The sequence below is a fragment of the Pecten maximus genome, chromosome 19 (genome assembly GCF_902652985.1).
Source record: "Pecten maximus chromosome 19, xPecMax1.1, whole genome shotgun sequence".
Lineage (NCBI taxonomy): Eukaryota > Metazoa > Mollusca > Bivalvia > Pectinida > Pectinidae > Pecten > Pecten maximus.
Genome location: NC_047033.1, coordinates 19,960,788 through 19,982,550, shown reverse-complemented (window position 1 = coordinate 19,982,550; position 21,763 = coordinate 19,960,788). Strand labels below are relative to the sequence as shown.

At 39.6% G+C, this 21,763-nt stretch overlaps 4 protein-coding genes across 4 annotated transcripts; all 4 read right to left on the bottom strand.

Annotated features, from left to right (window-relative positions):
* Positions 1-11,325: 11,325 nt before the first annotated feature.
* Positions 11,326-13,806, bottom strand: LOC117317454. The gene has a single exon (XM_033872265.1). The coding sequence runs from the start codon at positions 13,804-13,806 to the stop codon at positions 11,326-11,328; it is 2,481 nt and encodes an 826-aa protein (XP_033728156.1).
* Positions 13,807-13,883: 77 nt separating this feature from the next.
* LOC117317453 lies at positions 13,884-15,335 on the bottom strand. Its single transcript, XM_033872263.1, has one exon. The coding sequence runs from the start codon at positions 15,333-15,335 to the stop codon at positions 13,884-13,886; it is 1,452 nt and encodes a 483-aa protein (XP_033728154.1).
* A 3,546-nt stretch (positions 15,336-18,881) lies between these two features.
* On the bottom strand, positions 18,882-20,114 carry LOC117317452. Its single transcript, XM_033872262.1, has one exon. It carries the CDS (start codon positions 20,112-20,114, stop codon positions 18,882-18,884), a length of 1,233 nt encoding a protein of 410 aa, XP_033728153.1.
* Positions 20,115-20,405: 291 nt separating this feature from the next.
* Positions 20,406-21,716, bottom strand: LOC117317451. Its single transcript, XM_033872261.1, has one exon. The coding sequence runs from the start codon at positions 21,714-21,716 to the stop codon at positions 20,406-20,408; it is 1,311 nt and encodes a 436-aa protein (XP_033728152.1).
* Between the last annotated feature and the right edge of the window lie 47 nt (positions 21,717-21,763).

Genomic DNA, 21,763 nt, shown 5'->3' with positions numbered 1-21,763 from the left:
ATAATGGAGAAATGCATTCAGATTAGATTATGAACTTTACTGTCGAACTAATTCTTTCTCTCAGATATTTCATTCTGATATTAGTTTCCCTTAAGAACATACTCTATAAACGCTTCCCTTTCCAATGTAAGAGCTTCTGATTACGACGTTACACGTTCGTGGGGTGTAACGTAATCAGAAGCCTTGACTAGCGAAGAGGATGTAAAAGACACACTACGTGCTCTGTTATACATGTATATAACTGTATATTTAAGAGTGGTACGAAAGACGCACACGACGGAAGCTTTCACTATATTTCCAAACGAATTAAGAGCCAGATGAGTAAAATGAGTTAAACTGGTATCCTACAGCTGTTTCGACGTTCTGGGACCCGTCAGTAACGTTAAAGTGTTGATCATCGAAGGCAACCAAAAGAAATGACAAACGATGGATGGGGAGACAAAACACTTTTCAATATTGATTTAATTAGAACGTTGAGAGTACATGTGCATATTCTGGACTGTGCCACTATTCAACTGAATTAATACGTAACAAGCAGCTTACGATAAATGTCGAGAACTGAAAAGTACACCACGGTATTAACCACCTGCAACCTTGAAAGATTGTACAATTGATTGATTGATAAGAGGTTTAACGGTCCATCTTTGGTCATATAGGGCCTAACAAAGTAAATTGACATCTAACAAAAACGTTAAGTCTTAACAATATTATCATTGCTCTGGATGGTATGCGACGGACCTCAATGTTTTGTCAGTGAGGTCGGCCTAGTCAGCAACTACTACAAGGTTACCTCGCTTCAAAATGACCCTGTCTGTTCATATGACGATATTAAAACATAGTAAACAAAGCACAAAGATATTATCACATTCCAAAACAAATTAAGGTGAATTAGAAGAGTCAGAATGTATTAAACTGCATCATACAGCCGTTTCGTTCTTCTAGGACTCGGCAGTGATGCATGTAGTGTGGCAAGCAAAACCTCAAGCAAGATGACGGGCGATTGAGCCAGCTATCATGGTGACAAGCTGAAACACTCTTCGAATAGAGATCTTGTTCTAGTCAGCCAGATAAGACAATATATTACCCTTATTCAAGGAATATCCCTGTTCCTTCAAATTATATTGAATTTACTTCCATCTAGCTTCTATTACGGACAAATGGTACCATTAGCTTGAAAAACATCTTAGGAAGGATGAAAAAGCATTTTTTTATACAGAAATAATATTGCATAAACATGAAAAAGGTCGGAAACAGCAAAGAGATAACGTTATATTAATCAATTAAAAACAAGTTAGATAAAAACCCCAAACAAACAGAGTTTGCAGTAATGACTAGGAAAAAAAGCAAATCCTGAAATCCTGTCAAAGCAGGGGAGCCAGTTTCTCCTCTGACCTTACGACTCCTCTATCAACACCTTCAGAATCCCAATTTACGTTATTTTTCAAGACTGATGTTATATTTACCTTGGTTCTGCTTTCTCTTATCGAAGTACGGATGCCAGCTCCACAAGGATTCGTCGTTCAACCGTTATATACGGATTCACAGATGGCCGTAGCGATTTAAGTTAGGTTAATTAAAAGCCCTTCGGCATCACTATAGACTTTTTTCTGCATGTTACTCTTTATTTATCTATAATTTACGATATAATAATCAAATGCAGAAATATTCATTTTGAAATAAAGATATTAATCGATTATGTATATAAAGAAAACAATGTACCATAAGTCATTATATTAAAATCAATTTGAATTTTAACAGCTTGTTCTTTTGTATTTATGGTTAATAACGGAAATAAAAACACATCTGTCACATATCAATCGTATCACTAACGAAATTCAATAAGAGTAAAAAAAGAAAGACAGAAAAAAAAGAAGAAAATAACAAAAATGAAAGGCATGGCAACATCCCTCATCCCTCTATTTTAGTGTATTCTACTTTTCCAGTATGGGGAGTATATATAATCATTCGAAACATCTGTTTATTTCTTACATTGTAAGTAAGTTTAAATTCCAACATTCACATATTGTACACACAACTGTATAAAACAGAAAACGCCGAATGAGAATCTACATTATAAGCTGTTTTGTTATTCAGGGAATCGTAAAAATCCTGATTGCTTTAGTTTGGTATGTAAGGTCTTGTCAACAGCGTAAGTCATTTAAGGTGGCTTCCTTGTGTGCGAGATACATGCATGTAGTGTATGTGTTTTGGGAAGCTGCGGTATGTTAGTGTTAGTCTCCTTGTGATAGCGCGAATTTGATGTCGACTTAAAATAGTTACACATAACTGAAGCTTACAGCCGAAGACACCCAGCAAGACATCTTTCATGGTCACATTATACTGACAACGGTCGAACCAGTTCCACTCCCAAAAAAAGGTAAACGATAAGCAGGAGTGGCAACTGCCATTTTAGACTCTGGTATGTCTCAATCACGGAACAGAACTAAAAAAACATTTCTCACAGGGATGTATACTCAAATGTTCTATAGATGCACAAGAACTAGTAATAATTAGCAATATTATTTTTAAGTCATATTTGAAAAAATAATAAAAACCGGCCGAAACGTCATCCTGAACGGTTTGACCGTAGTAGCAGCTCGACCGTGGAGAGTAAAAATGACACGAAAACCCTTTTAAGCGGCAAGTACGTACCACGTATGTGATGCACGTTATTTATAAAGATCATTGACTATTTTAATCATATATAAAATCAACTTACACAGAAGAATTATAGGTTTAAGATTTGAACGATAATCAAAGATGGCGCAGGTCACGGCTGGTGATACACTACTTGCTAACTATAAAAATTCACATAAAATCAGAAATTCTGTAAAATATACATCTGGTAACACGATTTGCAAGTAAATATCATTCCATATGTACATATTTATAGATATATCACTCCTGGTTCACAATTCACAAAGGTTTTATTTGTACAGATCTTCAAACACAAACAGGTGTAAACAACAACAGCTGATCGCTCAAGCTTGCACTGTACACCGATTTTTCATGCACATTCGTTACAATATCAATATCCGTGGACAAATGCTATCGTAGATCTTGTAAATTGTCCCCGAACTATTTTTCCTAACTAGAAAAATATCTTTCTCTGTTGGAATGACCCCAAAAAGTGCACCTGGCGGCAGCCGATTATACAATCACATGACCTTTCAACTTCGTATGTAAATGAAGAATCTGGACAGGCTGAGGGAGCCGTTTGAAAAATGGCGTTCAGAGCGAGGAATTCGGCGATGTTTTCACGGATTATTGTGTTTTGGATGTAACAATTCGTATTGAGTGACACGGTAGGTTAAAGATGAATGTTTCCTGATGACGGTAGTATATAGTATGCACCGTGTCAGTTTGAATAAATGTGTTTTTTAGTCGATTGAAGTGAGATGGGGTGCCGTTTCGCTCGTGGCGGAGTTACCAACCTTGAGCTTAACAGATTACACATACCACTGTCATATCAATTTTTTTTTTTTTGAAAATCGCATTTTCTATGCAAGCGCCTGTGTTATTACCCTGTAAGCTTTGTACATCGTTTTGTCATATTGACCTCTTGTTACACATTTATAGTGTGTCCTGAGTGAATAAAATCTTGAAATCTTGACTCGTGCACGGTGAGAACATAAAATATGGGTGTAATGCCTGGACACATCAATATTATATATGTAGAAATGAGAGACCTGCAGTCTATACCAACTTGTCTTCTATTGCATCTTGGGTCTTCTAAGGATAACACAACATGTATCACAACAATATATCTGACCATTGGCGTTCTGTCCAGTCTCATTTGGCTACAATTGCGTTTTCCTTCAACAAAGTCTTGACCCTGTAAAAACACACGAGACCTACGTGGGTATTTAGTTGGGCACAAACTATAAGAGGAGAGATTAATTCAGCGACCACAGCGAGACTCGAACCAGGGGCCTCTGAACACTTCAGCGACCACACTGAGACTCGAACCAGGGACATTTGAACACTACATCGGACGCTCTATTTCAGCTACCTGACCACTGGCGTTCAGCCAAGTCTGTTTCTATTGTTCTTGCAACCCATCTTTTAAAAGAGCGTTTAACTAGAGCGGCATTCCCCAACAGGTATATAAACTAGCATTAAACACAGCTAACTTCACTGCCGGATTCATTTCCGCGCTGTTACAAGGAGACAAACATGAACATACCGCGGTCTCTCAAAACACACACACATTCACCACACGCATGTATCTCGTATCTACAGGAGGGGAATACACTCATAGTTTCCACGGTAGTTTGAGAAATGACCTAAAAGTAGGATCAGGGGTGATCGTTCGATTTCTGCTCGGGGTTATTTATTTCCTCTGCAGTTATGGTGGTCACTTTCTCTTGAAGGAAGGGCCGCTCGCAAGCAGTGCTTCGTAAGAGGCGACTAACTCCAGGATATTCTCTTCTCTTCTTTCTTAACTTCCTTTATATCTCTGTTAAAACACTGCCTCACGTTTGTCCTTAAGTTTAACATTCGCCCGTGCTGAAGGCGTTTGGTCCTTTCCCCTTGCCGAGACAAACTACTCCTGCTTATCGCTCAACATTTTTTACTGAGACAACTTATTCTTTCGTTCTCAGTATAATATACAAGGTTATGGTGTCCTGCTGGGTGTCGTCGGCAGTATGTTTCAGTGAGGTAGCACTATAAAGGCATCAGTTCCGCGCTATCGGAAGGAAACAACCATTAACATACTGAGTATACTGCAGCCTCCCAAAACAGACACGCATATACATTACACGCATACATCTCGCACGCAGGCCAATTCTTGTTCATCGTGTCAGTATCGATCACCCGGATATTCCAGTAAGTATTCATCGTCATACATCTTAGTTAAAAGCCTCCCTGACGTTTCTTAAGTACATACAGTAGGTTATATTTGAATATTTTTCTCGTTTTCCGATCTGCGTAAGTGGCTTACTATATAAAAAATAAAAGCGATGTGGATTAATTACCTATTCATAAAAGTTTGTGTCATTGTGGCAAGGAAATTCATTTATGTGAATTTTGGTCTATTCTAGGAACGAATAATTTGCCATTGTCAACCAACAAATTATAACCAATAGTGTATTTATGAGTGTAAAAATCAATTTTTCAAAGTTTTACTGAAAACATCACAGAATAGAATGAGTAAATGTACCAGTTAAGATTGTAAACTGACGCCCTATTCATCATACCGATCAAAATTCACTTTTTTTAATCACTTCCTCGTTCAAATAATCATTACTTTAAGTTATGCAGTATCAATTAAATATGATAGAGAAGGATTTATTTCATCAATTAGTCAGAAGCGACGGAAATTACTCTAATGATGTCTTTAAAAATGTCAAAATGCTAATCTGGATATTGAGGTCATTGCATGTGGCCTCTTCATTAAACAAACTTTTATAATATCCATAAGGTGAAAACTTCTTTCTGACACTGTTAATCGATACAACATTTTGAATTTTCTGAAAACTGTCAGTGTGCACCACAGGATATCAGAAACATGTCCAACATTAACAATTTAAATTACATACGTGAATGTACCAATACACTTTTTGTTTTTTTTTTGTTTTTGTCTGTTTTTAAATATTTTGTTTGTTTTGATGTTTTCTCCTTTTATTGATAACGGAACATCATATAATGATGTATTACCACCCATTAATGGAGGGATCTGCTTTCTTCAATATGACATTTCAGTGACAAAATTGCACTTCCATGGCCTTAGTCTGTAAATGCCTCAGTGAAGTAGCGCCATAATGTCGACATTAGTTTTGTATAATGACAAGGTCACAAAAACGAACAAAACTCAGCCTCCAAAAACAGGCACACGTGCACTACACGCATTTATGTTGCACATAGATTAATATAATCTATCACGGTTCTGTTCCGTGGACAGGGATATCTCAACCCGAGTGTAAGAGTTTGGCCAGTCAGCACGAGGCTTTCCGAGGGTTGAGATATCCTTGTTCGCGAAACAGACCCGTGATTGATTATTTTTCTCACATACTTGCAACCAAACGTAAGTTTTTATGAGAGTTTTTCATCGCGCCATTTTCAATGCTCCTTGGAATGTGCGCAAAAATGTATGACGTCATCATTTACGACTTGGTTACTCAACGTAAAATGATGACGTTACGTTATTGTTAGCAGCGTCATATAGCGCGTGCCGGCTGTCTTTACCCACCCTGTGTAAGATCGATTTATCTTTTCCCTAGCAACCGCCGGATAACCCTGTGAAGAAAAGGCTGTCCTTTAATGGCTGTTCCTAAGACTTTAACCATTCATATCTAACCAAACCAAGATAGCCTGCCATTATTAACTTTATTATGTTGATACCTGATAATGATGTTTCAATTTTACATGTAGAAGATCATGCCCTCTACCTTACTATTGTACACATTGTCTACTCTGACTCTCTTTCTGTCTTGCAGAATCTTAGCCACAAAAACCTGGACAGTATCTCTATACGAAAAATACTAATATCACTACATAATCTTACCTCAAACTGTACTGTTGTATTTTGCTGGGATCTTGAACAAAAAGAAATAACTGGAAATGAAAAAAAAGCAACAAAAAAACAGATTGCGCCACAATAGCGGCATATCACTTCCGTAACCGATTTGAAGCCATCTCTTTTCCAAGAGTAAAATTATCCGCCCATTTTACCCTTCAGCTAAAACAGAAATCAGAAAATTCAGCTTTTCAGATAGTTTCAAAGTCCAACTACACCGAACTTGATGAAGAAATGAAAAATTATCTCCACCTTATGCAACAATATCTCTCCATCCTCCTCATATATACCGATAACTCTAAAGCAGAGGAGAAATTAGCCTGAGCATATGTTGCTGTTGATTCATCCTCTTAGTGACGTCTTCCTTATAATGTCCCAATTTTCACAGCTGAAAACGTTCCAATTTTAAACTATCCACAGCAAGCCTAACTTAGCTGAACTAGCAAGGCTACTGGTCACAAACAAGGAAAAAACAGCGCGATCTTCAAAGTAAATCGTTGAGATGGAATTGTTCTCTCGCACACTGACCATCGCCCGGTTACATTTAACGAGAGGAAGACCCCTTCATTTTGTCAGGAACATCTTTCGATTTTTAGGTTTTATTTTATTTAACGTCATATTAAGAGCCATGGTCATTTAACGACGTGCCAGGTTTGGGTGGTGGAGAAAGCCGATAACCTGGAGACAGGAGTTTTTAGCATTAATCCTTGATACCAATCAAACAATTTCCTTAATCACTTCCTCAAGTTTCAAAAAAATATTTCAATCCCTTTAAGTTATGCAATATTGATTATATATTCAATGGAATTAATTTTGTTAACTAATCGAGCAAATATAGAGTTATATTTCAAAATATACGCCACCCTAATATATTAATCGGCACACATACAAGGAAATGGTTTGATGTTGCCTATATTAGACATTTATTTCAAAATGTATCCCATATCTACTCAAACGTTAGACCATACCATCAATGTAATGTTCTTAATCCATTGAAATTTGACATTAAAGACGATTCATTGTCGACAATATGCAAAGATTTTTAGAATTTCGCGCTTTTTTTTTTTTATTTGGGCGCAGTCACTCCTACGGTTTAAAATTTCTTAAATGGGAGATATTATTAACATGCACATTCAAAAAAAAACATCAGTTAAAAACATTTTTCTTTCAAATAACGAATTTCGGTCACCTCCAAATTTGGAAAAATTAACATTGGTCAACAGCGGTATATTTTTCGACCACCATCATCAGATCAAATCGCTTTTCGTCCGGCGTCCATTCGTCCTCAATCAGTTATTTTTATCGCTATTATTCTGTAAGATTTGCATGGATCTTACTCAGATTTCTCCTGTAAGTAACGTTTGTTATCTTTTTTTTTTGCATAATACGTTCCTGTTGTTTTCTTCCGCTATATCTCAGAAAGTATTTAGTTAGTTAGAAGTAAGTGGCACTTTCTCATGTGTAATATCAAGGTTCCTTGACCTAGCTATTAAAAAGGATGCTAAACAGAACAGAACCAAACCAAGAATAATCTCCCTGACTCCATTGCAGGTTGATCGAAAGTCGAAAGAGGCGACTAAGTGCCCAGTTTTCGTTTTGTATCCCCAATCAAAAACGGGTCTTATACCTTGGAAATCTTGTATCTCATTTTATCATTTAAGCATTGATGTCATTCTTTTTAGTTTCATAGGGGTATGAAAAAAATTTTGTTTGCAAAATGAATGAATCCGCGTAGCGGATTCTTACAGAAGTTTGCAAACAATTTTTTTTCATACCCCTATGAAACTCAAAAATAATTGACATCAACGCTTTAATTAATTTTTGAAAATAATTTTCTTAGTTAAAACATGTTTTATGTACAATTTTACTGGTTTTATATGTGATTCTTATTCTCAAATCAATACGCAACGTCAAATGTCGTATTGTGACGTCACATTTTTCGCGCCATTCTCGGATTTGTTTTCATAATCTCAACCAATCGGAAAGCCGCATTCTGCGTAAAAACAATGGAAAATCAATTATTATACTTTTAAAAAAACAGAGTCATTTTGTTCGCAATTTTCCCTACTTACTAATAGGACGGCAAAGGTTTACAAGGGGAATTATGTGAATACTTCATTTCATTCAGATATCCGTGTGTCATTGCAATGATGTAAGTGAATAGGTGTTTTCTGTCCTTTTTATGCAACCTACGAATAAATCAACATCAAAGATATACCAAAGTCGTCTGTGTACTTAAAGTAATCAATTTTGGATTTCTTAATCACTTCCCCAAGTTTTAATTTTTTTTTCCTTAAGTTTAAATTAATTACTTTAAGTTATGCAATATTGATAGCATATGCAATTAATTTCGATAATTAATCGGACGAATTTAGAGATATGTTTCAAAATCTGCGCCATCCTAATATATCAACATGCATACATACAAGGAAATAGTTTGATGTTGCATATATTAATACAATTTTTATTATCGCATATCCTCTCGAATTTTAGACCATTCCCAATCTATCAATAAAATCTTATTTTTCACATAAATTTGACCTAAATGACAATTCGTTATCCACTTTTTTATGTTGAGAATTTGGCGCATATTACATCAAAATAAAATCCAAAAAGGATATTTGGGCGCATTATATATAATAAGCCACTTGTTGAGTGAAAATTAACAAGTTACATCAGAAGAAGGTTTAATGTAGGTATTTCAGATTCACTACAACACATATTGAATGATTTATATGTGTAAATGACATGCACGCAGACGGAAAAAATAAAGAAATGGTAAAAGTTTTACCAAATATTTGATGATACTGTAAAACAGGATAAACAAAATTTTCTGATTTATCCACTTGACCTTTTTGCCTTAAAATGGCTTCCATTTTACTTTCGACTGTAACTGGTATACCATGTGGTTTACATGTTATGGGCCTACAGATTTGATATAAGGTAAGGATAACCTCATTGCATGACTCTGGTATATCATACTTCAATGGATGCACTGGATATATGTGCCGTAACTGATTTTGACCACTCTCACTACTTTCACGATGTTTAAATAGTGTCGAAATTTCTTATCTATGTATTTTCTTCTTCCTTATGTCTCCCTTGAAATTATCCTATTTCTGGCCTTCAGTTGAGCGTTCCGCCTCTGTGAGAACAGGTTTAAGTTTGCCGAATGGCCAAGGCATATCAGAACTATAGAAATGGTAGCCGCTTCTCTTGCTGAGCATTCGGCAATGTTATAAGTTTGACGACTGGTTCGCTCGTTGTCAGCATAACGTGACAGGATGAATGTCCTGCTGGAAGTCTGGCGGTACGCTTCAGGCAGATGTCATAATACAAGCATACCGTAACCTCCAAAACCACGCATGCATTTCGCACCCATGGAAAGCCGTCCTTAAATGACCTTAACTGTTCGGCATTGAAGGAGTTCGCCCGTTGGAAGCATACTTTAGTAAGGTAAGTCACCTTTTACGACATGCAATGATATAAAATGCAGACATATGGTTCCTCGCTCCTGTACGGACTGCCTGTGGTTAATGAGTGTTTTTTGAGTCTGCGGTATGTTCTTGTTTGTCTGATTGACATAGAATGGAACTAATGCTGGGGATTTTCTGTCTTTCGTATCTTTTATTTCATTTTTCGTCATGCACAAATTGAGTAGACATTAAATAGACAAAATATAGATCTTCTGCCGCCGCATTACAATACTTGGGATCTTAAATTGTTCTTTTCTTTCCTCAATGCTCTGTCTTTCGGTGCCTTTGTTTTTCGTTATGGATGTACACCCGTTGTAGGCGTCGAATACGCCTCGAAATCGCTCTGGCTATCGTAAATAATAAATGAGGTCAATTCCATCTTCATGGCTTCATCTGTGTTTATTATCTTTGACATCAACTACATACAAGTATAGTACAGGTGTATTGACTCAGTGATAGTTCTACGTAGATAGATTGACTGTAACGAAAAGAAACAGTACTTATTAGACTAATTAACTAAGCAACAGTTACTATTATGCCTTATTATCTATAACACATGACGAGTTTGATCTATAGATGAGATCGAGACAACTCGCCCTCTACTATTCAGTATACAATACACATGACTTGACAAGACTAGGACGTTTCGGCCCAGAATGAATTTAACCGAACCTGATAAATATAGCAAAATACAATACTATTACGATACTATTACTCTTACACATTTAAGCGAGTTAAACAGCAATGAAACAGCAATGTATCAATCATATCATAGCATACAAATACAGCAGAAATCAAGTGATAGACTAGAATGCACGAGGGACTTGTCGTCTGTCCACGGTTCACTGACATATTTATATATTGGCCGAATTATCCAAAATGACATTATAACATGATGACATGGATTCCTAAACAAGCATAAATCATATTCAAATCATTCAACAGTAATTAGTTACCGTATTGTATCCTACGATAGTCCGAACGAATCTTCTCATACTCAAAACATGTGCTGCGCTTGGATAACGCTATCCCATAATATTCGTCTATACTAAAACCGGAAACCGGATAACCGTATTTTCCGGAATCTTAACAAAACTACCACAAATGAAACTAAACAATAAATTCAACATAAAACTAACATTTAGGCCGTAACATACCGGCCCCTTAATCGAGGCTTCAACCGAGATTATCAATTCGCAAAAACGGCCTAATAACCATCAAACACATCAATTAAATCATTATGCTTAATCATACAATAATTACAATTACAAAAGTACATCTGATATTTTAGTTCGAATTGTCCTTTCACTCAAGCGTTCACCATATCCATTACTCAATGTCTGACTCGAGCAAGAGCACGAGTTTGGTCACTGGACGCGTTAACACATTGGAAGGGGTCTTAACCTTCACGAATCGCACAATGTCATGTTTGTCTTTCACAACTTCCTGAATCCTACCGGTTATCCACGCATGCCTAGGTGCACTATCAGCGATCAGCACAAGATCTCCAGTCTGCATATTGCGTCGTTTCTTCATCCATTTCTGGCGGCCTTGCAGAAGCGGCAAGTATTCCTTGGTCCACCTATTCCAGAAAATATCTGAAAGGTACTGTATCTGTCTCCACCTCCTTCTGGCATAGTTATCCGTGGCGACGAATGTTCCAGGTGGGAAATACTCTCCAGGCTGAAGCAATAGCAGATGGTTTGGGGTCAAAACCCGTAGGTCAGTTACGTTATCCGATGCTTCAGTTAACGGGCGTCCATTTAAGATAGCCTCTACCTCACAAAAGAGTGTCTGAAGTCCTTCGTCATCCAGTTTCGCATTCTGCTCATGCATAACAGAGTACAACACCTGTCTCACAGACCTAATGAGTCTTTCCCAGACTCCGCCGAAGTGAGAACCGGAGGGAGGATTGAATTCCCACTGAATGCTACTCTGCAACATGTTATCACGAATTTTGTCTGTGTTCCATTTCTGAATATTTTCCTTCATTTCTCGTTGAGCACCGACAAGGTTGGTTCCGTTATCCGATCTAATAAATACAGGTTTTCCTCTGCGAGCGATAAATCGTCGAATGGAGTTGATGCAAGAATCTGTATCGAGCGACGCAGCAACTTCTAAATGGACCGCACGAGTCACAAGACAGGTAAACAATACCCCATATCGCTTTACCACACTCCTTCCACGTTTCAGTTCAAAGGGTCCGAAGAAATCCATCCCAGTTCTGCTGAAAGGAGGCTGATCAGCTGCGAGTCGCTCTGCGGGTAAGTTTGCCATCTTTTGCTCAACACATGGAGCTCTGTATTTCCTACAAGTCACACATTTGGAAAGAATAGATTTCACCAGAGTGCGAGCACCAACAATCCAATATTTTTCTCGAATGAATGCAAGCACAGTGTTCTTTCCTAAGTGACCACATGATCTGTGGGCATTATCCACAACGAGTCTCGATACGACAGATTCCCTAGGCAACACCACGGGGTGTTTTGCATCATACGAAATTTCAGCTCTTTCAAGACGACCTCCTACGCGAATGACACCATCTTTAACAAAGGGGTCCATCTTGAATAATTTCGAAGTCTTCTTGAGTTTTCGCGACTGAACACCATTGCCCTGGTGAAGGACCTTGCTTTCGGCTGCGAAGTACTTTCGTTGCTCATACTTAATCAACGCGGCTTCAGCTCGTTCCAGAATATCCACAGACAGGCACGCTGTACGAAGGTTTTTCTTTCCTTTGAGAAGTCTATCCTGTCTCTCTTTCGACAATGTTAACTTTATTTTCTGGTCGCGTTTCACAGGATCAGATTCTGAACTGCTGATGTCCTGTTTTATCTGCCGGCTCCTCTCAACAGCTCCCTGCAGGTTGTCCATAGCTCTCATAAGCCATCCAGTAGCTCTCCTAAGCTTATTAAAGTTGGAGTAATAGTCGAAAAGATTTTCGACACCACTGTTTGTGTCTAAAACAACTGATGTAGCGCACGCAGTCGTCCTTATTTCAGGATCATTCTCTTTATCCGTGATCTTAACATCCTTTTCCACAACGGGCCATTCACGTTCGGATTTCCAGAGGAACATTGGTCCACGAGTCCACGAGTCAGGCAACTTCGAAATGCTCGTTCCTCTTGATGCAACATCAGCTGGATTCTCCTTAGTGTTGATGTAATACCAGTCATCTTCCGACGTAGCTTCGTGGATAAGAGCAATGCGGTTAGCTACGAACGTGTGGAAGCGCAAATTCTTGTTTGCGATATACCTTAAGACTGAAGTGCTGTCAGTCCAAAAGAAGAATCGATCTATGTTGTAATTCAGCTGTTCTGTCACCATCCTGACCAACTTCACTAGAGAAGAGGCAGCTGTAAGTTCCATCCGGGGTATAGTCACTGCCTTCAGTGGTGCGACTCTCGCCTTCCCGAACAAGAACGAGCAGTGGATCTTTCCAGTGACATCAACGAGTCGAAGATAGAATACCATTCCATATCCAATGTCACTTGCATCTGCGAAACCATGAAGTTGACAGGAGGTTACCTTGCCGAGGTTTTTCCCTTTGTAACACCGATCAATGGTAACATGCTCTAGTTCAGGTAGCTGGAGCAGCCAATCGGTCCAGTCCTTCAGATCTTTTCCTGTGATCTCCTCATCCCATCCCTTACCATCCCTACAAAGTCTTTGCAGAATTGACTTGGCCTTAAGAACAAACGGGGATGCAATTCCTAAAGGATCGTACACTGAGCTGGTTACTGATAGAATACCTCTTCTAGTAACGGGCTTGTCTTTCATCTGAATTTGGAATCCAAGGGAGTCATTCTCCATGAACCAATAAACTCCGAGAGCTCTTTCGATAGGTGGCTTACTATCCAGACTCCACAACTTGACTTCTTAGGGCACGATCACCCTCTGGAATAGATTCCACAACCATCATCACTGTTACTCGTCCATTTGGTAAGTCGGAATCCTCCGGATTTACACATTTGAGTCACATCATGTATAAGACTAATCGCCTTCTTCTCTGTAGCAACGGAGGTCAGACAGTCATCGACATACATATTTCTTTTCAGTGTGTCCTGAACTTCTTGGGGAAACCGTTTTTGACTGTCCTCTGCAGTTTTCTGAAGAGCAAAGTTGCAAACACTGGGAGATGATGAGGCTCCAAACAGGTGAACCGTCATCCTGTAGCTCCTTGGCTCATTCGCAGTATTCCCGTTGGGCCACCAGTAAAATCGCAGATAGTCTCTTTCATTTACTGGGACTTTCACCTGATAGAACATCGCTTCAATGTCTCCAATGACAGCCACTGGTTCCTCCCGGAATCGCATCAACACACCAAGAAGATTGTTTGTAAGGTCAGGTCCCTGGAGTAAGTTGTCGTTAAGGGAGACACCTTGATATCGCGCAGAGCAATCAAACACCACTCGAATCTTGTTCTTTTTCTTGTGGTATACACCATGATGAGGAATGTACCAGACCTTTCCTTTGTCAAATCCCACAGGTGCTGGTTCAGCATGACCTTTCTCCAACAGTTTTTCCATGAAGGCAGTGTAATCTTCTTTGAACTTGGGATCTGCCTTGAACCTGTTCTCAATGCTGCGTAATCTCCGTTTAGCCATTACCGAGTTATCAGGCAAAATAGTGACCTTGTTACGAAATGGCAACGAAACGCAGTAATGTTCTCCATCCTTATAAATAGAGTTTTCAGCCATATCCAAAAATTGTTTGTCCTCCCTGGAGTTTTCTTTTCTATCGTCAATAAGACGCTCAGGGAAATCGGGGTTCATAGATCTCTTAACCATGTCTTCGATGTCTTCTCCAGACTCATCCTGAATGTGAACTCTGTTGACTTGTATAGTACCGCTTTCTCGAAGAACATTCCAGACCACCCATCCAAGCTTAGTTCTTGTAGCATGTGGTGATCCACTAGGGCCTGCAAGTATCTCAATAGGCGAGTAGGCATCTGGTACGTTGCTGCCAATCATCAAACCTATCTCACAGTTAGGCTCAGCTAGTGAAACCTTTGCTAAGTGTTCCCACCTTGACACCTCTGCTTGTGTTGGGATGTGCTTCTTAGACACGGGCATTTTCTCCTTCGTGAACACTCGCGGAAGATCAATAGCATTTTCCGAGTCAATGTCACTTACTTGCAGTCCACTGATGGAAAATGTGTTCATGATAAATGGCTCACCCATTGTACTCAGTGTAAGCTGTGTCTTCTTACCTCTAGCTCCAAGCTGTTTCATAACTGTCTCGGTGCAAAACGAAGCGCTACTACCTGTATCCAAGAATGCGTATGTCTCTATACTATGAGGTTTATCACGCAAGCGAATTCTAACTGGGACTATCGCCATGGCACAAGACACATCCCCCTTTTGATCTTCTTTTGCGATAGCATAACCAGTACTGGCATTCGATACACTAACAAATGACGAGCTTTCTTCGTTGTGTAAGATAGATGGATGACTTTTTTTGCATATGCCGCACTTGGAACGATTACGGCATCTCTTCGACAATGTGGCCTTTCTTGAGACAGCCAAAGCATAATCCCTTTTCTTTAATGAAGTTGACTCTTTCGTTCATAGGTTTGGTAGTTATCTTTTTGCAAGTAATCCAGAGAATGGGAAGTAGAGTCACAGAAGAAACACTTATAATTCGGGGCTGGAGGAGGTACGGTGTCACTGGTGCTCTTAGGTATAGAATCTGTAACAATCTCTGGAACTGCATTGCTGGAACGTGCAATCTTTTGCGGAGTCTTTGGTCTTGAAGTCCCAGTGGCAATACTTCCATACGTAGGGTCGTTGATTTTCTTAGCCTCTGTCCTTCACAAACTTCACTAAGTCCTTGAACCGAACCTTCCTCTTTGCTTCCTTGTACTTATATACTTGGTTCCTCCATTTATCATGCAGATAGAAGGGTAGTTTGAGCATTAATTTCTTAATATTGTCCGAGTAGTCAAGAACGCCATTTGATTCTGTGCCAACTGCATTATCACACTCTACAAGAAACAAAGAGAAGTCATCGAGTGCCTTCGGGTCTCCAGGACGAATGGTGGGCCAGTCTAATGCTTTCTTGATGAAAGCTGTCGCTATAACTTCCTCATCGCCATAGCGATCCTCCAGCTGACTCATGGCTGCCTTATAAGCCTTGTCGCCGTTCAGATGGCTGAATCCTGACACCACTTTATGTGCATCTCCGAATGTAAGTTGTTCAAGGTAGTTCATCCTTTCATCGTCATCATCAGTGTTGATTACAACTTTCGCGTGAAATTGACGAATAAATCTGCGATATTCTAGAGGATCTCCACTAAACTTCTTTACCTCTGCCACAGGTTTTCTTAAATGTTGAACTACCGACTGAACTACGGTTTGTGAATGGGACGAATCAACATATTGTTCAGGTAGTGTTCTCGATGACACTTCTGCTACACCAGTCATATGCGGTCTAGGTCTATCATATAGGACTGGAGGGGGACTTGCACAAACACTTTCATCTGTAAATCGTACAGGCAATGGTCGCGGCTTAGGGGAGGTAAATCGAGGTTGCTCGAACGCAAGAGCCTGGTCAACTGAAGCATTCAGATTTTCATTTGAGTCGTACTTGTCGAGTACTCCACTTCTCGCTTGAGCGACAGCTATACCGGTATCAAGTTCCAGTTCTTCCTCTTTGAGCTTTAGCGACAACTTAGCTAACTCAAGTTCATGTTTCTTTGATAATGCTAGTTTCCTTGTCTCTAATTCTACCCTAACCTGTTCTTCTTTGATACGTTTCAAAGACGCGTAAGAACTGGCAGTACTGGAAACGGATACATTATCATCGGCTTCTGGATCAGTTTTCTTTAAAATGCCTTGGCCTATTTTCTCACCAGACACACTCAACTCTTCGGCTACAGATAAAGTGTTCTTACTCAATGTCATAGCACTCCGCGAAGAAATGTAGTCCTCAATCCAACCTTTGAATTGTTTCGCAGAATCATAATTCTCATTGAACCTTTGAACAAACTCATCATGCTCATGGGAAGAGACTTGGGGCAGCAAAATGTCATACAGTTCCAAATATTTTTCGAACTCACTCATCCACATACTGTATTTTTTACGCACAATATCCAAAGGTTCGTCATCTTCAGTGGCTATTTCTTTTAAATATCTTTCTGACCTACATAGAGACTTGTATTTTTTGTCAAGCTGTTCCATATTGTACTGCATGCCTTTCTCACTAAATTTTCTGGCCCGTCCAGAATCTGAATTTAAGTCATACATGTAACCTTCTACAGCTTCTCTGTCTCTAGTAGCCATCTTGTTCCAGATCTGTATCACTTAAAAGCTTGAAGATCATACCTCTTACATCTGGGACGATACGTCAATGAATGTAGGCGTCGAATACGCCTCGAAATCGTTCTGGCTATCGTAATAATGAATGAGGTCAATTCCATCTTCCTGGCTTCATCTGTGTTTATTATCTTTGACATCAACTACATACAAGTATAGTACAGGTGTATTGACTCAGTGATAGTTCTACGTAGATAGCTTGACTGTAACGAAAAGAAACAGTACTTATTAGACTAATTAACTAAGCAACAGTTACTATTATGCCTTATCATCTATAACACATGACGAGTTTGATCTGTAGATGAGATCGAGACAACTCGCCCTCTACTATTCAGTATACAATACACATGACTTGACAAGACTAGGACGTTTCGGCCCAGATTGAATTTAACCGAACCTGATAAATATAGCAAAATACAATACTATTACGATACTATTACTCTTACACATTTATAGCGAGTTAAACAGCAATGAAACAGCAATGTATCAATCATATGATAGCATACAAATACAGCAGAAATCAAGTGATAGACTAGAATGCACGAGGGACTTGTCGTCTGTCCACGGTTCACCGACATATTTATATATTGGCCGAATTATCCAAAATGACATTATAACATGATGACATGAATTACTAAACAAGCATAAATCTTATTCAAATCATTCAACAGTAATTAGTTACCGTATCGTATCCTACGATAGTCCGAACGAATCTTCTCATACTCAAAACATGTGCTGCGCTTGGATAACGCTATCCCATAATATTCGTCTATACTAAAACCGGAAACCGGATAACCGTATTTTCCGGAATCTTAACAAAATTACCACAAACGAAACTAAACAATAAATTCAACATAAAACTAACATTTAGGCCGTAACAAGGACGTTTCGGCCCAGAATGAATTTAACCGAACCCGATAAATATAGCAAAATACAATACTATTACGATACTATTACTCTTACACATTTATAGCGAGTTAAACAGCAATGAAACAGCAATGTATCAATCATATCATAGCATACAAATACAGCAGAAATCAAGTGATAGACTAGAATGCACGAGGGACTTGTCGTCTGTCCACGGTTCACTGACATATTTATATATTGGCCGAATTATCCAAAATGACATTATAGCATGATGACATGAATTCCTAAACAAGCATAAATCATATTCAAATCATTCAACAGTAATTAGTTACCGTATCGTATCCTACGATAGTCCGAACGAATCTTCTCATACTCAAAACATGTGCTGCGCTTGGATAACGCTATCCCATAATATTCGTCTATACTAAAACCGGAAACCGGATAACCGTATTTTCCGGAATCTTAACAAAATTACCACAAATGAAACTAAACAATAAATTCAACATAAAACTAACATTTAGGCCGTAACATACCGGCCCCTTAATCGAGGCTTCAACCGAGATTATCAATTCGCAAAAACGGCCTAATAACCATCAAACACATCAATTAAATCATTATGCTTAATCATAAAATAATCACAATTACAAAAGTACATCTGATATTTTAGTTCGAATTGTCCTTTCACTCGAGCGTTCACCGTATCCATTACTCAATGTCTGACTCGAGCAAGAGCACAAGTTTTGTTACTGGACGCGTTAACACATTGGAAGGGATCTTAACTTTCACGAATCGCACTAAGTCATGTTTGTCTTTCACAACTTCCTGAATCCTACCGGTTATCCACGCATGCCTAGGTGTACTATCAGCGATCAGCACAAGATCTCCAGTCTGCATATTGCGTCGTTTCTTCATCCATTTCTGGCGTCCTTGCAGAAGCGGTAAGTATTCCTTGGTCCACCTATTCCAGAAAATATCTGAAAGGTACTGTATCTGTCTCCACCTCCTTCTGGCATAGTTATCCGTGGCGACGAATGTTCCAGGTGGGAAATACTCTCCAGGCTGAAGCAATAGCAGATGGTTTGGGGTCAAAACCCGTAGGTCAGTTACGTTATCCGATGCTTCAGTTAACGGGCGTCCATTTAAGATAGCCTCTACCTCACAAAAGAGTGTCTGAAGTCCTTCGTCATCCAGTTTCGCATTCTGCTCATGCATAACAGAGTACAACACCTGTCTCACAGACCTAATGAGTCTTTCCCAGACTCCGCCGAAGTGAGAACCAGAGGGAGGATTGAATTCCCACTGAATGCTACTCTGCAACATGTTATCACGAATTTTGTCTGTGTTCCATTTCTGAATATTTTCCTTCATTTCTCGTTGAGCACCGACAAGGTTGGTTCCGTTATCCGATCTAATAAATACAGGTTTTCCTCTGCGAGCGATAAATCGTCGAATGGAGTTGATGCAAGAATCTGTATCGAGCGACGCAGCAACTTCTAAATGGACCGCACGAGTCACAAGACAGGTAAACAATACCCCATATCGCTTTACCACACTCCTTCCACGTTTCAGTTCAAAGGGTCCGAAGAAGTCCATCCCAGTTCTGCTGAAAGGAGGCTGATCAGCTGCGAGTCGCTCTGCGGGTAAGTTTGCCATCTTTTGCTCAACACATGGAGCTCTGTATTTCCTACAAGTCACACATTTGGAAAGAATAGATTTCACCAGAGTGCGAGCACCAACAATCCAATAGTTTTCTCGAATGAATGCAAGAACAGTGTTTTTTCCTAAGTGACCACATGATCTGTGGGCATCATCCACAACGAGTCTCGATACGACAGATTCCCTAGGCAACACCACGGGGTGTTTTGCATCATACGAAATTTCAGCTCTTTCAAGACGACCTCCTACGTGAATGACACCATCTTTAACAAAGGGGTCCATCTTGAATAATTTCGAAGTCTTCTTGAGTTTTCGCGACTGAACACCATTGTCCTTGTGAAGGATCTTGCTTTCGGCTGCGAAGTACTTTCGTTGCTCATACTTAATCAACGCGGCTTCAGCCCGTTCCAGAATATCCACAGACAGGCACGCTGTACGAAGGTTTTTCTGTCCTTTGAGAAGTCTATCCTGTCTCTCTTTCGACAATGCTAACTTTATTTTCTGGTCGCGTTTCACAGGATCAGATTCTGAACTGCTGATGTCCTGTTTTATCTGCCGGCTCCTCTCAACAGCTCACTGCAGGTTGTCCATAGCTCTCATAAGCCATCCAGTAGCTCTCCTAAGCTTATTAAAGTTGGAGTAATAGTCGAAAAGATTTTCGACACCACTGTTTGTGTCTAAAACAACTGATGTAGCGCACGCAGTCGTCCTTATTTCAGGATCATTCTCTTTATCCGTGATCTTAACATCCTTTTCCACAACGGGCCATTCACGTTCGGATTTCCAGAGGAACATTGGTCCACGAGTCCACGAGTCAGGCAACTTCGAAATGCTCGTTCCTCTTGATGCAACATCAGCTGGATTCTCCTTAGTGTTGATGTAATACCAGTCATCTTCCGACGTAGCTTCGTGGATAAGAGCAATGCGGTTAGCTACGAACGTGTGGAAGCGCAAATTCTTGTTTGCGATATACCTTAAGACTGAAGTGCTGTCAGTCCAAAAGAAGAATCGATCTATGTTGTAATTCAGCTGTTCTGTCACCATCCTGACCAACTTCACTAGAGAAGAGGCAGCTGTAAGTTCCATCCGGGGTATAGTCACTGCCTTCAGTGGTGCGACTCTCGCCTTCCCGAACAAGAACGAGCAGTGGATCTTTCCAGTGACATCAACGAGTCGAAGATAGAATACCATTCCATATCCAATGTCACTTGCATCTGCGAAACCATGAAGTTGACAGGAGGTTACCTTGCCGAGGTTTTTCCCTTTGTAACACCGATCAATGGTAACATGCTCTAGTTCAGGTAGCTGAAGCAGCCAATCGGTCCAGTCCTTCAGATCTTTTCCTGTGATCTCCTCATCCCATCCCTTACCATCCCTACAAAGTCTTTGCAGAATTGACTTGGCCTTAAGAACAAACGGGGATGCAATTCCTAAAGGATCGTACACTGAGCTGGTTACTGATAGAATACCTCTTCTAGTAACGGGCTTGTCTTTCATCTGAATTTGGAATCCAAGGGAGTCATTCTCCATGAACCAATAAACTCCGAGAGCTCTTTCGATAGGTGGCTTACTATCCAGACTCCACAACTTGACTTCTTGGGCACGATCACCCTCTGGAATAGATTCCACAACCACATCACTGTTACTCGTCCATTTGGTAAGTCGGAATCCTCCGGATTTACACATTTGAGTCACATCATGTATAAGACTAATCGCCTTCTTCTCTGTAGCAACGGAGGTCAGACAGTCATCGACATACATATTTCTTTTCAGTGTGTCCTGAACTTCTTGGGGAAACCGTTTTTGACTGTCCTCTGCAGTTTTCTGAAGAGCAAAGTTGCAAACACTGGGAGATGATGAGGCTCCAAACAGGTGAACCGTCATCCTGTAGCTCCTTGGCTCATTCGCAGTATTCCCGTTGGGCCACCAGT

What these genes read in the sequence shown, in the direction of transcription:
- LOC117317454 (XM_033872265.1), bottom strand. Translation starts at nt 13,806, where the DNA reads ATGGAGAATGACTCCCTTGGATTCCAAATTCAGATGAAAGACAAGCCC.
- LOC117317453 (XM_033872263.1), bottom strand. Translation starts at nt 15,335, where the DNA reads ATGGCGATAGTCCCAGTTAGAATTCGCTTGCGTGATAAACCTCATAGT.
- LOC117317452 (XM_033872262.1), bottom strand. Translation starts at nt 20,114, where the DNA reads ATGGACCCCTTTGTTAAAGATGGTGTCATTCACGTAGGAGGTCGTCTT.
- LOC117317451 (XM_033872261.1), bottom strand. Translation starts at nt 21,716, where the DNA reads ATGACGGTTCACCTGTTTGGAGCCTCATCATCTCCCAGTGTTTGCAAC.